This window comes from Orycteropus afer, unplaced genomic scaffold, assembly GCF_000298275.1.
Source record: "Orycteropus afer afer isolate SDZICR_OR568_19922 unplaced genomic scaffold, OryAfe1.0 scaffold00325, whole genome shotgun sequence".
Taxonomy (NCBI): Eukaryota; Metazoa; Chordata; class Mammalia; order Tubulidentata; family Orycteropodidae; genus Orycteropus; species Orycteropus afer.
The window spans coordinates 774,444-791,200 of NW_006921912.1; the positions used below are offsets into that span (position 1 = coordinate 774,444).

Sequence of the window (16,757 nt, forward strand, 5' to 3'; positions counted from 1 at the left end):
TGATTTATTCTTGCTCAAAAATAAAATATAAAATAACTTGGCAAAAGGAGCTCTGGTGACGCAGTGCCTAAGGTATTTGACTGCTAACCAGGAGGCTGGCAGTTCAAATCCACCAGTCACTCCACACAAGGATGATGGGGCATCTATTTCCATAAACATTTACTTCCTCAAAAACCTAATGGGGGTTGCTATGAGTCAGAATCAACTCAATGGCAATGAGTGTGGTTTTGGTTTTGGAATTCCGAAGAGTATTTGTGAGATCAGATTTGGCTAGCCACCTTTTGTCCCTTCTTAAGAGCCTCTAAGATAAGAGACATTAAGAACAGGCATGATGGTAACACAGAACCACTTTTCTTGGAAGTGCAGTCAATCTCAGGAAACAAAATGTCTATGAACTGCTGTATGGAAAATGAATTTGCTCTGTAAACTTACACCCAAATCACAATAAAAATTAAAAAGAAAAAAAAAACACCTTTCTTGCCAAGAAATGGAACTCTACGGTCCCATAAATATTTATTCATTTCACATAATTTTACTAAGCACCCACTATGTGCTAGGCATTGTGCTAGGTGCTACAATGCAGAAAGGCTGACAAAATTGTTTGTATGGAGGATTTGAACTAGTTTTTAACAGTTTTGCTGATCTGAAAGACAGAATGCCTACTTGGCGAATTTAGGGAGCTAAGAGCACGGATAAGGTTGCTATCTCTCCTTCTACCAGCCAAGCATAAACTTTCCCTTCCTCAAGACAGTCACCATGAGTTAAACAAATAAGGCACATTTTTAAAAAATCCCCCCTTTAATTGACCAAAGTAAAGCCATGACATTTCATTTGGTAACCTGCTCAGAATTATAAAAATTATTTCATTTGGCCCAGCCTTTACTGTGCAAGGCAAAACTTCCAGATAATTTTTTAATCACATCATGCTCTGTTGTTATAAACTGCATATAAAAAAACATCTTCAGCGTCCTAAATATGACGAGCTCAGTGCGAAGTATATCACAGCTGACATGACATGACATTTATGTCCTTGACAAGCCTCGATTATCCAGGTCCTTTACCTGCAACATAAAGATGTCAGGTTAGTATCTGCAATCAGGTGAACATTGGAGATTTTCTTTACTGAGTTAGGTTCACCTCGAAGGGCAAGAATTATGTTGGATACTGCTGCCTGGTTTGGCTTTTTGAGTGAACCAGCACTGGTTAGAGACTAGTTACTCTCTGCATAGACTTTTGGAGTATCTCTGTGAGGAGCAGCAATATTAACTATCTACCCTTCAAGTAGACGAAGGGTTCTCAATTTTCCCATAAAAAAAAAAAAAAAAAAAACCTCACTGCTGTCAAATTGAATCTGACTCACGGCGACCCCTCCTTGGCTTTTTCCAAGGTGGTATCACTACAGAAGTAGATTGCTCTCAATCTTCCTTCCAAGGAGTGGCTGGTGGGTTTGAACTGCCAAGCTTCTGGTTAGCAATCAAATGCCTTAGGCACTACACCACCAGAGCTCCCCAATACACATAACACACTACTATGTAACTCTCTATAGCATAAATTCTTCAACTGCAGAGAAGAAAATGCAATTTGAAAACACAAATGCACACACTTTTTTTATTTCCCCCAAGTGTAATAAAAGACTAGAACAGACTAAATCAAACCTCAACTACAAAAAACATCACTCCAGCAACTGCCAAAATGACAGCAAAATGGGACATCTACTCTCTATGAATAATGTGAAATGAAACAGTAGGATTTTTGTTGAGTTCCAAGCTACTTTTAAGGCACAAGTGTCATTAGAAATGTTCCTATTTGAGAAATACATGACACATTTTTCAAGTATTAGAACCACTATGCAAACATGAGAACTGCTTTCTGAGATGGTGTAGCATCTGCTCACCTTGTATATCCTGACCAGCCAATGTTCTGTAGTATATGCCTCCTCTAGGACATCAAGCTCAAAGTCTTTATTCCCAATCTCAGCATTTCGGACACGGTCAAAGCCTGGTGGACGCTCTAGAGAGGGCCAAAAAAGGAATCACATGTCTTTATACAGTGCTGATTTCCTAAGGAGATGATGAATCAATTCAGTACATCAACTACTGATAAGATTTCTCAGTCAGCAGTTTGACTGGAGAATAGGGCATGTAGAATAGCACATCAAGTAGGAAAGGCAAAACAAGTACTAGCCTAACAAGTCCTCTCCAGTAAGACACTTGACCGAGTCCATAGAGCTTATTTCTTCTAAGAGATAGTACTTGACATCCAAGCCCCTCTATTCCTGAGGACTGTTATCCAGAGGCCACTATGACAAACCAGTATTCCCTCCATGGCTCAGAGAAGAACCTATCAGAGGTCAAAGGCCTGTATCTACTTCATAAATTCTCCCTAGACAGACTGGATAAGAGAAGAAATAAAAAATAAAATTCAAAAATTCCTTGAATCAAACGAAAATGAAAACACAACATATCAAAATCTTTGGGATACAGCAAAAGCACTGATCAGAGCCAATTTATAGCAACAAATGCACACATCAAAAAAGAAGGAAGAGCCAATATCAACACTTTAAACCAACATCTCCAACAATTAGGAAAAAAACAGCAAGAAGAGCCTACAGTCACGAAAAGAAAGGAAATAATCAAGATTCGAGCAAAAACCAATGAAACAGAAAAGAGAAACACAATAGAAAAAAAATCAACAAAAATAGAAGTAGGTTTTTTTAAAAGATTAATAAAATTGAAAAACCACTGGCAAATTTAACAAAGGAAAAGGGAGAGAAGAGAAATAACATGAATAAGAAATGAAATGGGTGACATGACAACAGAACGAACTGAAATAAAAAGGATACAGGACACAATGGAGAACTATACTCCAACAAATTTGAAATCTAGAAGAAATGGACAGATTTCTAGAAACACACCACTTACCTAAATTAACACAGACAGATAGGGAAAAGTTGAGCAGATCCATAACATAAGAAGAAATTGAACAGGTCATAAAAAAATTACCAACAAACAAAAGTCCTGGCCCAGATGGTTTCACCAGAAAATTCTACCAAACATGCAAAGAAGAACGGATACCAACCCTACTCCCAACTATTCCAAAACATACAAAAGGACAGAATCCTCCCTAATTCATTTTATGAAGCAAGCATAACACTGATACCAAAATCAGGCAAAGACATCACTCAAAAGGAAAACTCAGACCAATATCCTCATGAGTATAGATGCAAAAATCCTCAACAAAATCCTACCTAATAGACTCCAATAACATATCAAGAAAATAATTCATTATGACTAAGTGGGGTTCATATCAGGTAAGCAAGGATGGTTCAACATTTGAAAAACAGTCAACGTCATCCACCACATAAGTAAAACAAAGGAAAAGAACTACATGGTCATATCAATTGATGCAGAAAAGGCATTTGATAAAATCCAACACCATTCCTGAGCAAAACAGGAATAGAAGGGACATTCCTCAACATAATAAAGGTCATCTATGCAAAACCAACAGCCAACATCATTCTCAATGGAGAGAGACTGAAACTATTCCCTTTGCGAACAAGAACCAGACAAGGATGCCCTCTATCACCACTTCCATTCAACATTGTATTGGAAGTCCTAGCCAGCACAATAAGGCAAGAGAGGGAAATCAAAAGCATCCAAATTAGTAAGAAAGAAGTCAAACTATCCCGAATTGCTGATGATATGATCCTATACCTAGGAAACCCAAGAAAATCAGTCAAAATTCTACTGGAACTAATTGAGAGATTAAGCATCATGGTAGGACAAAAGATCAACATCCAAAAATCAGTGGGATGTCTCTACACCAGCAAAGAAATTGCTGAAAAAGAAATAAGAAAATCAATACCATTTACAATAGCTACCAAAAAAATTAAATACTTGGCAATAAATCTTAACCAGGGACACAAAAGACCTGTACAAAAAAAAACTATAAAAGACTACTTAAAGAAACCATAAGAGATCTGCATAATGGAAGAACATACTATGCTCACGGATAGAAAGATTGAACATTGTGAAAATGTCAATTCTACCCAAAGCAATCTATACATTCAATGCAATCCCAATCCAGATCCCATCAACATTCTTTAAGGATATGGAAAAACCAATCACTAATTTTATATGGAAAGGAAAGAGACCTCGCATAGGCAAAGCACTGTTGAAGAAGAAACAAAGTAGGAAGTTTCACACTGCCGGATCTCAAAACCTACTATACAGCCACAGTAGTCAAAACTGCCTGATATAGGTACAAAGACAGAGACATAGAGCAATGGAATAGAATTGAGAACCCAGAAATAGATCCATCAACCTATGGTCAGCTGATCTTTGACAAAGAGCCAAAATCCATTAAATGGGGAAAAGAATGTTTAATAAATGATCCTGGCAAAACTTGATATCTACGTGGAGAAAAATGAAACAAGACCTGTACCTCACACCATACACAAAAATTAACTCCAGATGGATCAAAGACTTAAATGTGAAACCTAAAACTATAAAGTTCCTAGGGGCAAATTTAGGGGCCCTAATATATGGCATAAATAGACTATCAAGCATAACCCAAGACACACTAACAAGAGAAGAGAAAAACAGATGAATGGGACTTTCTGAAAATGAAAATTTTATGTGCTTCCAAAGGCTTCTCCAAAAGAGTAAAAAGAGAACCTAGAGATGGGAAAAAATATTCAGCAATGAAATATCTGACAAGGGACTTATCTCTACAATTTATAGAAAACTCCAACATCTCAACAAAAAAAGACAAATAATCCAATTAAAAAATGGGCAGAAGACATGAATAGACACTTCACCAGAGAGGATATTCAGGCACCCAACAAATATATGAAGAAATGATCATGATCATTAGCCATTAGAGAGATGCAAATCAAAACAATGAGATAGCATCTTGCTCCAGCACTAGCAACAAAGTTCAACAAGACACAAAACAACAAATGCTGGTGACGATGTGGAGAGACTGGGACTCTCATACACTGCTGGTGGACTGTAAAATGGTACAACCACTATGGAAAGCAGTATGGGGATTCCTTAAAAAGTTGGAATTAGAAATATCATTTGACCCAGCCATTCCATTACTAGGTATATATCCTAAAGAAGTGAGAGCCAGGACAAGAACAGATATATGCACACCCATGTTCATTGCAGCACTATTTACAATAGCCAAAAGATGGAAACAACCTGGTTGTCCATCAACTGAAGAATGGATAACCAAACTATATGGTACATACACACAATGGGATACAATGCAACCCTAAAGAATAATGTAGAATCTGCAAAACACCACATAACATGGATGAACTTGCTGAGTGAAATAAGTCAATCACAGAAGGACAAATATTGTATTAGTCCATTAGTATAAAAAGTCAAGGTAAGATTTATATATGGAAGGAAAATTTCTTTGTTGGTTACCAGGGGTGGCAGGGGAGGGGAGGGAACACTGTTAGATATCTAAGTATTGATTTTGGTGAAGAGAAGGGCAATGTACCAAATGTGAGTGATCAACATGGTGGCATTAAGGAAGAGGAAGACAGAGAGAGGGCAAGGGAGGTACAGACAACAAAGATGAACCCTTTTGCACACACAGTACTGTGTTTTCAGTGAAGGCAAACATGGGTATATGGGTAGATAGATAGGTAGACAGGGTGACCTATTAGATATGTTCGTACAGGGGGGAGTGTGCCCAAGATCATATACAGGATTGGCAGACAATGTTTCTACAAGTGTATTGCTATATTCTGTATGAATTCCCAGGTATATAGTAGAGCTGATGAAAGGAAAGGTTGTAGTCACTTCTTGACCACAGCCAGCTACCCAGAGGGAGCAAGTAGTTGGCCCTGTGGGCTCAGGACAATAGTCGCAGGGGACATCAAGCTTAATTGGTGTAACATACTACATAAGACATTGTTCCACATCCTACTTTGACGAGTAGTGACTGGGATCTTAAAAGCTTGCAAGCAGCTATCTAGATGCAACGATGGGTCTCTCCTCATCCAGAGCAAAGAAGAATGAAGAAAACCAAACATGCGTGGAGGCAATTAGTCCAAGCAACTGGTACACCATGTGATCCTCAGCCTATACGACTATGAGACCAGAAGAACTAGATGGTGCCCGGCTACCACTGTCAACCACTAGGAGGGGGATCTATGTAGAAGGTCCTGGATAGAGTGGAAAATAATGTGGAACAAAACTCAAAATCTTTAAAAATAAAAAAAAAGGGACCAGGTTTGCTGGTCTGATCGAGTCTGATGGAACCACTGAGACTATGCCACCTAGCTGCCCTTCAGGTCTGGAATTGGTCCCACTCCTGTGGCTTCCAGCCAAACAAAAGACAGGCATATGAAGTGAACATTTACACTAGGTGGATACACTCCTTGGAAAGAACAATCATGGGAGAATAGAAGGGCTGTGTACGCACAGGGAGACAGCCCAGGGGCCAGGAGTGTATGGAGAGAAGGACACAGGAAGAGGGAACTATGGGGAGGAAGTGGGACAGGAGCTGTTGCACTGTGGTAAATCGTAGTCAATGTAATGAGACAAAGTGTATGTGAATTGCTGCAAGAAAGTGAATTTGCTCTGTAAACTTTCACCTAAATCACAGTTTTTAAAAAAAAAAAATTCTCCCTAATACAGAAAACAAGAAACTGGCCAGAAGGCTTAACCTGATAAAATTATTCTCAATGTTCTTATCTGAAGAAACAAAATTCCTTTCATTTCATTCTCATTCATTCTCATTTCATTACCCTTCATAATGTCCTTTACTGAGAGGCAATGAAAAGAAGTGGTTAAAAGCACAGAATCTGAAGCCAGAATCCCTGAATTTGAATCCTGACTCTGCCATAAGCTATATGACAACTATGAGAAGTTACTTAACCTATTTGTAACTCAATTTCTCCATGTATAAACAGAGAATACTATATTATCTGCCTTTTGGGTTGTTGTGGGGATTAAATGAATTAATAGATGTAAAGTACTTAGCAGTACCTGGCATAGGGGAAACACATATTTAAGTGTTGGCTATCACTACTGTTACTGTTGTTATTAATGTTATTATTAATCACTCACTAGCTTCGGTGTAGACCTGTCCAAAGCGGTAGTAACACATCTTGTACATGAGGCAGTTGAGCAGCACTGGAGAACCTTCACGGTCCACACGGAACTCCCCAGTTGGAGTGTAGTAGTCGTGTTCCTTGATATGTTTGCCTGTGTCTGTGCTGCCTCCAATCCGGACCATCCACAGAAACTTGTTGATATCTAGGAATATAAAGAAACTGATCACTAAATTGTACATGAACAAAGTATTGAACTGGTGAATGTTCTGCTGTGTATATTTTCAACAACAAAATAAATTTAAAAAAAAGAAACTGCTGCAGCACAAAGGCTGATGAAACTAAATCACCTAATGAAAAGCTCACTCTTTCTAAGAAAATTCCTCCCTGTATTTTCTAATGGGAAATACTACCATTTAACTCTAATTTATAAATATAAGAAAGAAAGGACTGTATCTCAAATCCCTGACAATGTGTGGGCACAACTTTTTCCCACAAAATATACAACTTTTCCTATAGATTATGAGATGAAACCCTATTGTTATCGGTCTAGGCACAGCCCACAAATGAAATCAGTCCTAAGTATTGCTATTGCTGTTAGATGCCACTGAGTTTATTTTTGACCCATAGTGACCCAATGTGACATAGGAGAACTGCCCTACAGGGTTTTCTAGGCTGTAATCTGCACAGGAGCAGATTGCCAGATCTTTTCTCCTGCAGACCCACCAGTTGAGTTTAAACTACCAACCTCTCAGTTAGCAGCCCAGCATTTAACCATTGCGCCACCAAAAGTCCTTAGTCTCAATTATTATCTGGGGCTAAAGGGTCCAATATAGTGATTACTGAGCATCTGGAATGTAGATAGTACAAAATAGTCCAAATTAAGATGTGCTGTGAGTATAAAATACACACTAGATTTATAAGATTTAGTTTGAAAATAAAAAATAGGTCAATAATTTTTTAACATTAGTTATATGTTAAATAGGAGTTCTGGTTGCATAGTGCCTAAGGCATTTGACTGCTAACCAGAAGGCTAAGGTTTAAACCCACCAGCCACTCCTCGGAAGGAAGGTTGGTCAATCTACTTCCGTGGTGATACTGCCTCAGAAAACCAAGGAGGGTCACTATGAGTCGAATCCAACTCCAGCAGTGAGTTTGGTGTTTTTTAATATGTTAAATAATAATGTTTGGGGTATATTCAGTTCAGTAAAAATATTAAAATTAACTTAATCTATTTCTTTTTATGTATTTTAACGTGGCTACTGGAAATTATTTATGTGGTTCCCATTGTATTTTTCTTGGATAGCACTTATCTAGGGAGTAGCAGCTTTACCAAAGAGACAAGACCTACAAAGATATACAGTTGAAAAGTTACAAACCTTCCAAAGCACATATATGAGAAGTCAACATTTCTATGTCAAACAAACTACCAGGTTCCACAAATATTAATGCCATCATCAACTCTTAGAATGTGTCACTCTCTCTATTGCCTCACTTGCTTTGTGCTTTACTGAGCGGCCAATACAAAAAGTACTGCTGTCCCAGAATAATAAGGTTCCTACTGCACTGTGCAAATGTTTCCAGGGGGTATCACAATGGTTAAGAAGAACACAGACTCTGGATCAAAACTGCTTAGGTTAGAATTCTAGTACTGTAATTCTAGCAGAGCGACCTTGGGCAAGTTATTTAACCTTTCTGTGCTTCAGTTTTCTCCGCTTTCAAATTACAAAAATAATATCTGCAACACTAGAAATGCTATATTATTATAAGAGTAAGACTATATAAAACATTTATAATACTGTCTATCAAATAAGCATCCAATAAATATTACTATCCTCATGTAGGGTCTACCTTCTCACCTTCATCTTGATGATGGAAATACTGAGACAGAAAATAAATGACTTGACCAGGTCACCCAACCAGAAACAGGACCAAAAACAAAACCCCAGAGAACCAACTCAGCTATCACAGAGCTGTGTATTATAGCTTGCTTACATATGTGTCTAAAGCAAAAAGCTGGTAAGTTTTAAGTATGGAAGGGTGAAAAGTAACACATTATGTAGAGAAAGCCCTCAGCTCAAAAATGTCATCTACAAAATAAAAAAGTTAAAGAAAGGCACTGTTATATCATACTCTTATATAACAGAACTTGGACTATGATCAGATCTAAATATTTTATTTGTAGAGCTGAGTGAATATTTAATTGAAATTAAGTAACATGAAATAAATTAAACATGCCTTGCAAAAGAGCAAAATCTTATCCATAATCCTATCACTCAAAGGAAGCTAAATTCAGAATATTCCAGAAATATAGTTAGATAAAGTAATGAGGCTCTTTACAAATGCAACTGAATTTTTATACCCAAATGCCTATCAACCACTTAGAAAATATAATTTTTGCAGTTTGTATCATTTAGCATAAAAATGCCCAAAATATGTGGTTTTCAGCCAAACAAAAGACAGATTTATGATCTGAACATTTACATTAGGCAGATACACTCCTTGGAGAGATCAATCATAGGAGAGTAGAAGAACTGTGTATGCACAGGGAGATAGCTCAGCTGGCAAGAGTGCATGGGAGGGAAGGACACAGGGAGAAAGTGCCTATGGGAAGGAAGTGGGAAGAGAGCTGTTGCATTGTGGGAGATTGTAGTCAATGTCATAAGACAAAGTGTATGTGAACTGCTGTACAGAAGATGAATTTGCTCTGTAAACTTTCACCTAAATCACAATAAAAGTTTAAAAAAAAAAAAAACATTTTAGAATTCCTCATTTGTAACTGCATTCAGAGAGCCTAAGTCTTACTTTTATTTTACCAGACTCAGAAAAGGCAAATCTTTATTCTGTTAGAGTAGATTCAAATTTTTGAAATAACCAGAAGTGATCCATAGTCAAGAATGACTGAAGAAGAGAGGGGTGGGAAGGATGGGTATTCAAGGCAATACTAGTGAGTTTGTTTATGGCACCTACGTATGTGTCCATACACCTGTATTTGTGTGTGTGCATGTATGTGTGTATGTATGAGAGATTTTATTTTAAAGTATCAAAATTTATTCATAGAAAGGACCAGCTCTAGCATGTTATCATGATTAAATAATTATCATCTCTAGGCTTTATGTTAACTCCTTTCATTGCACAGTACCTCTCAAATTCTTCAGAATTCCTATATGATATAGCCAAAAAATTTCATCTTGAGAGGGAAAAAAAAAATCAATACTGTCATCTTTTGTGATTTTCATGAATCTAGATAACGACAGTGTGGTGTAGTAAATTACTTAGTGTGGCTTTTCTACCCATAAGTCTTTGTAAACTCCAAGGTGGGAATTGCTATTAGCAACTGAGGAGATCCTGATTTTAAAGTCGCCCACCTGGAGTATTTCTGTTGGGCGTGGCACAATACAATGTTCTGGGAGGTTCTCACTCTCTCTCACGTGCTTAGAGTTCTGATGCTGTGATTGGCTAGTTTGACCACCCTTCCGGGAGCAAAAGGAAGCCTCCTGGAGGCAGAACACTCTCTCTGATTGCTGGTGGAGGAAGACGTGCTGCTGAAAGAGACACGCACCCCTGAAAGAGACACGCACTGCTGGGAAAGAGACGCAAGAGACATGCATCGCTGAGTGAGACACCGAGGGACCAGCACTGCTGGGAAAGAGACTGTCAGAGACTGTTGGCTGAGGGACAGTGGGCTGGGAGAGAGACTGAGTGTTCTTCCTGAACTTGAGTTGTAGCCTGGTGCTTCCCTAATAAACCCCGTGAGTTCTGTGTGGCCACTGCAGTGAATTATCGAACCCAGGAGAGAGGTGGTGGGTGCTCTGGGAGGAACGGTTGGAGAAAGGACTGGAGGGAGGCAACATGTCTGGCCTGGCAATAATAGGCCTTGGGTTACTGCTGGTAACCCTGTCTTCCCTTTGTGGAATTAGAGGAGGTCAGAACATGTGGCCTCCTTGTCATTTTTGCAGACAGTGTTCTACAATTTTGTTCTGATAGTTCTACATTGGTTGCACAATGGTTAAGCACCTGCCTGCTAACTGAAGGGTCAGTGGTTTGAAACCATCAGCTGATCCACAGGATGAGAGACCTGGCAATCTATTCCTATAAAGATTGCAGCCTACAAAAACCTATGGACAGTACTATCCATCCTATAGGGTTGCTATGAGTCAGAATTGATTCAACAGCGCACAACAACAACCTTCTTTAAAGGAGTCCCTGAGTGGTGCAAATGGCTAATGCACTCAGCTGCTAACCAAAGGTCAGAGGCTCAAGTCCATGCAGAGGCACCTCAGAGGAAAGGCCTGGGAATCTACTTCTAAAAAAGGAGCCATTAAAAACCCTATGGGGACTTCTGATAAGATGGAGGAATAGTCAGACAAGTGACACAGACCCTCCTCAACAAAGAAAAGAAAAACCAATTGACAGAGATACAGAAGATAATCCTGGAGCCCTGAGCTTTGAAAGGAACTATACAGAAGTGGATTAGGTACAAACTAGTGGAAAAACTTGAACAAAAACAGTGAGTAAAGAGATGGTTGGAGCTGCGGGCTGTCAGCTACTCTGACAGACTAACAGCCTGAATATTTCCAAGGGGTGTTGTGACCTGAGAATTAACCTAAAGATCAGCCCTGGTCACCAAGGGCTGCAGGAACGACTGAGCTGGTAGCCTATGACTAGGAAGGAAAACAGGAAGGAGGGAGACAACCTGAGCTGTTGACTTACCTCTGTCCGGAGGGCTCAGCCATTTTGATTGTTTACACGAGGCAGCCATTTTGGATATTTGAAGAGACTGAGGGCACAGCCGTTTTGGATATTTAAAGTGACTGAGGGCACAGCCATTCTGAATGTTTACAAGCGGCAGTCATTTTGGATATTTAAAGTGAAGGAGGGGGCAGCCACTTTGAATGTTTTACAAACGGTGGCCATTTTGGATATTTAAAATAACCAAGGGTGTGGCCATTTTGAATCTTTACAAATGGCAATAATTTTGGATTCTAAAATGATAGCATTCTCATTTGGATTCCAAGGACCTAAGAATAGGCTCTGTTTGCCAAGGTCAGCAGGGGCATACAAGAGGCTGACAACAGGAAAGGAGACAGGTTGTGAGTGTATAAGTGCTGTCAACTAGTGAATAGAGGAGCACAGCACAGTACCTTGATTGCATAGATAACATACAAAGAAAACAAAAATTGTAGTCAAGTCACTCCAACATACAATCACCAATTAAATAAACACAAAAATGTCACAATGCCCCAGAGACAACAGAGCTCACAGTCCACGCAAAGAAGCAAGATAAAGCAGGAGAAACAAGGGACCAAGATACAGACCCAAAACTCATTCCTGAGGAAGACGCAGCATTGGAACTCCCTGATAAGGAATTCAAAATAATTATATTTAGGCATCTTCAACAAATTGAGAGACAGAACAAGGAAAACAAAGAAAACCCTAGAACAATTTTGAAAGACAATACAAGAACAAAATGACAAAATACATGAAAAATTAGAAATGATACAAAATCCACACAGAAATCCAGAAGATTAATACTAAATTTTCAGAAATAGATAAGACATTAAATGGGCAAAGCAGGAGCACTGACTCAATAGAAGACAGAATTAGAGAGATTGAAGGCAAATACCTGAACACTTCTTTGGAAAAGGATAAATCAGAAAAAAGATCAAAACAAAATAAAGAAAGCCTAAGGTTCATATGGGATACCATCAAAAGGAATAACCTATGTGTAATCAGAATTCCAGAACAGGAAGAGACAAATAAAACCACAGAGAAAATTGTCAAAGATTTGCTGGAAGTGAATTTTCCTAATATGATGAAAGATGAAAATATATCCATTCAGGAAGTCCAACGAACCCCAAACAGGACAGACCCTAAAAGAAAATCACCAAGACATATCATCATCAAACTCACCAAAACCAAAGAAAAAGAAAGAATCATGAGAGCAGCACAGGAAAAATTAAAAGTTACCTACCAGGGGCAACCAATAAAACTAAGCTTGGATTTCTTGACAGAAACCATGCAGGAAAGAAGAAAATGGGACGGTATACATAAAACCCTGAAAGAGAAAAATTTCCAATTATGTACCCAGAAAAATTGTCCCTCAAATATGATGGTGAAATTAGGACATTTCCAGAGAAGCAGAAATTAAGGGAATTTATTAAAACCAGACCAACCTTCCAAGAGATGCTGAAGGGTGCCCTCTGGACAGAGAAGCAACAACAGCCAACAACAACTGACCATTAACACACATGATGATATAACCCAGAAGCCCAGCTATGGAAGTATCCAAAGTAAATAAGCCTACAAGATTGTAAACAGGGAACCAGAGAAATCAATTGACAAATGAGGACAACGACAAACCAAAAGGACATGAAGAGAATTACAAACCAAAAAGAGGGGAAAAACTGTGTCACAGAACTAGATGGTAGGGAAGTCAAGACAACTACAAGATAGAACAGACTGTTCTAAACTTGAGAAGAAAACCATAAATCACAGGGTAACCTCAAAGAAAAAATGATAAACCTTCACATCAAAATAAAAAAGAGGGTCAGCATAAATATTCAGCAAATACTAAAACAACAGCAATGAAGGAAGTGATAACATGATTCATAAACAAAATGAGCTCAGCATAGAAAATTATATGGAAGAAAGAAATCGACACCACGAAAAAGCACACAACAAAAATGACAGCATCAAATTCACACTTGCCAATAATTACATATCTGGTAAGGGACTCATCTCTAACATTTATAGAAAACTCCAATGCCTGAACACCAAAGGAATTAACAATCCAATTGAAAAATGGGCAGAAGACATAAATAGACACTTCACCAAGGAGGACATTCAGGTGGCCAGCTAATACATGAAGAGATGCTTACAATCATTGTTGTTGTAAATCAAATCAACAATGAGATATATCGTCTCACCCCAGCAATGATGGCAAGGTTCAACGAGATAGAAAATAACAAATGCTATAGGAGCTCTGGTAGCATAGTGCCTAAGGCACTTGACTGCTAACCAGAAGGCTGGCGGTTCAAACCCACCAGCCACTCCTCGGAAGGAAGGTTGGGCAATCCTACTTCCATAGTGATACTGCCTTGGAAACCCAAGGAGGGGTCGCTATGAGTCGGGGCCGACTCGACGGCAAATAACAACAACAACAACAGTGGGGTTGTGAAGAGATTGGAACTCTCATACACTGATGATGGGACTATGAAGTGATATAACCACTGTGGGAAGCAATATGGCGATTCCTCAGAAAACTGGAATTGGAGATACCATTTGACCCAGCAATCCCATTACTAGCTATATATCCTAGAGAGGTGAGAGCCAGGTTAGGAACAGACCCATGCACACTCATGTTCATCGCAGCACTATTTACAATAACAAAAAGATAACAACCTACGTGCCCATCAGCAGAAGAGTGGATGACCAAACTAAGGTACATACACATAATGGAATGCTATGCAGCACTAAAGAATAATGTAGAGTCTGGAAAACACCACATAATATGGATGAAGTTGGAGGACATTATGCTGAGTGAAATAAGTCAATCACAGAAAGACAAATATAGCATTAGTTCGTTGTTGTGGAGGGTCAAGGAAAGGTTTATATGTGGAGGGAAATTTTCTTTGTTGGTTGCAAGTGGTGAGAGGGAAAGGGAGGGAACACTGCAAAAAAAAAATGCATCGACCCATGTCACTTTAGTTTTGTGTATTTCACTGTACATAAATTATATTTCAATAAAATGCATTTAAAGAAAAAAAAAACCTATGGACATGGGACCTGGTGGCACAATGTACTCAGCTGCTAGCCAAAAGTTGGCAGTTTGAACCCACCCAGTGGCACCATGGAAGAAAAACCTAGCAATCTGCTCCCATAAGGATTACAGCCTAGAAAACCCTATGGTTTGATTAAAGATTCTACAAAAGAATCCTGATCAAAAGGAGGGAAATTCAGAACAGAATTTCAAATTCTCATGGAATCCAGATTTTCTGGATCCATAGAGCATGAATGAACTCCCAAACTATTTCCCTGTGATAATTTTTAAACCTTAAACCAAAAATATTCCTTGAAGTCCTCTCAAAGACAAATAATAGTTTAGCTTAACTAGTAAAAAAAATCTTCCTTGAGCATTTAGCTCTTTTAACACCTATTTATGTGGGACCAAACTGAAAACAGCAATTCCAAAGATTAGATAGGAACCTTAGGGGACACTGAGTTTTTATTAATGGGAGAGGAACAACTCAGAAAAGGAGGGTGAGAGTGCTTGTACAACTCAAAGAATGTTATCAATGTCACTGAATTATACATGTAGAAAGTGTTGAATTGGTGTATGTTTTGCTGTGTGTATTCTCAACAACAAAAATAAAATAAATTATTGAAAAAAAAAAGTGAGGCAGTTCTCTTCTGTCACATTGGGTACTTATGAGTCAAAATTGACTCAACAGCATCTAAGACTTAACAATAACATTTGCACAATTTTACGAATACACTAAAAACCACTGAACTGTCTACTGTATTATATACAACTGTACACTATATATTATATGTGAATTATATCAAAGCTTTATTTAAAAAAAAAAAAACTACAAAGCTCAGTTCTACTCTGACACACGTGGAGTTGCCATGAGTCAGAAATGATGCAACAGCAAACTGGTTATTTTTCACTTCTTTAAAAAAGTGTAGCATTCATAGTTTGATTAGAATAACTGTCAAATTATCATTCTTTCAATAATCAGAAAGCACAGCATAATCTCAAAAGAAAGGCCCACTATAGCTACTATGTATTCAGCCTGAGGACTATCCAGAGTTGAGAAAGCCTGTAATCATTTATTTGAAGAATCTAGGATTATTAGGTCTTTGTAAAATTTCTAACTTTGTAGCCTTCCTGTCTGGAGAAAGAAAATAAAACCTTTTAAAGAAAAAATAAAATAATATGCTTCAAATAGCAATTATTTAGAAATTTCCCCAACTAAGAAATTATCTTGATGCTAATAAAAGATAATTAAGAGATTTGTCTAATTGTCTTAGAGTCTATGCCTTTAGCAAGACACAGAATCAAGCATATTACCATCAGAAGAATATCCAGTGAGACCTCCAAAAATGACCAGAACATAGCTGACATCAAGCTCCCTCATGATCTCATAGGCTTTTTCTTCTGTGGATGCCATTGCCTACAGAAATAAATGCATGTTTCTCAGAGCAAAATCCCAGGTCATGTTAGAAGAATTATTTCCCACTAGACCTTGAACACCAAACAAACAACAAAAAAACTTTACCTTACCTGCCCTACTCGAGAAATATGGGTATTATTCCATGTGTTATTGTCTACTAAAATTGTCCGATTTGCCATAGCTGTAATCTGGTAGCCATAATCCCACCATGACATGACCTTTGCATCCTGAAAGAATGGGAAATGGAAATAAGAGGCTACTCATGGCCTCTAAAAGGCAAATCCAAGAGGAAAGTAAGGCATCTTTGAATTGATAAGAAGTAAACCAATTAAATCAGCTTCTTCACGGAGTAATATATGCTTAACCAAAAAAAGATCTTTGCACTCGCTTCTACATTTATATACAATCATGAAGTCTCAGTGCAAATTCAACAATTCAATATTCCCAATACTTTATCCAAGCTCACTATATAAACACGTATTATAGAATAGAAACTGTGAGGAGCT

General features: G+C 38.2%; 1 protein-coding gene across 1 annotated transcript in view; it reads right to left on the reverse strand.

Annotated features, from left to right (window-relative positions):
* Window positions 1-1,022: 1,022 nt before the first annotated feature.
* The window catches only part of STT3A (STT3 oligosaccharyltransferase complex catalytic subunit A), a 34,179-nt gene continuing 18,444 nt past the window's right edge, over window positions 1,023-16,757 (reverse strand). Inside the window, exons 13-17 of the mRNA XM_007952101.2 lie at window positions 16,362-16,478; window positions 16,149-16,251; window positions 7,089-7,277; window positions 1,895-2,010; window positions 1,023-1,061 (exon numbers count right to left, since the gene is read on the reverse strand). Of these exons, the coding sequence (XP_007950292.1) occupies window positions 1,023-1,061; window positions 1,895-2,010; window positions 7,089-7,277; window positions 16,149-16,251; window positions 16,362-16,478 (564 nt within the window). The remainder of the gene's footprint in view (window positions 1,062-1,894; window positions 2,011-7,088; window positions 7,278-16,148; window positions 16,252-16,361; window positions 16,479-16,757) is intronic.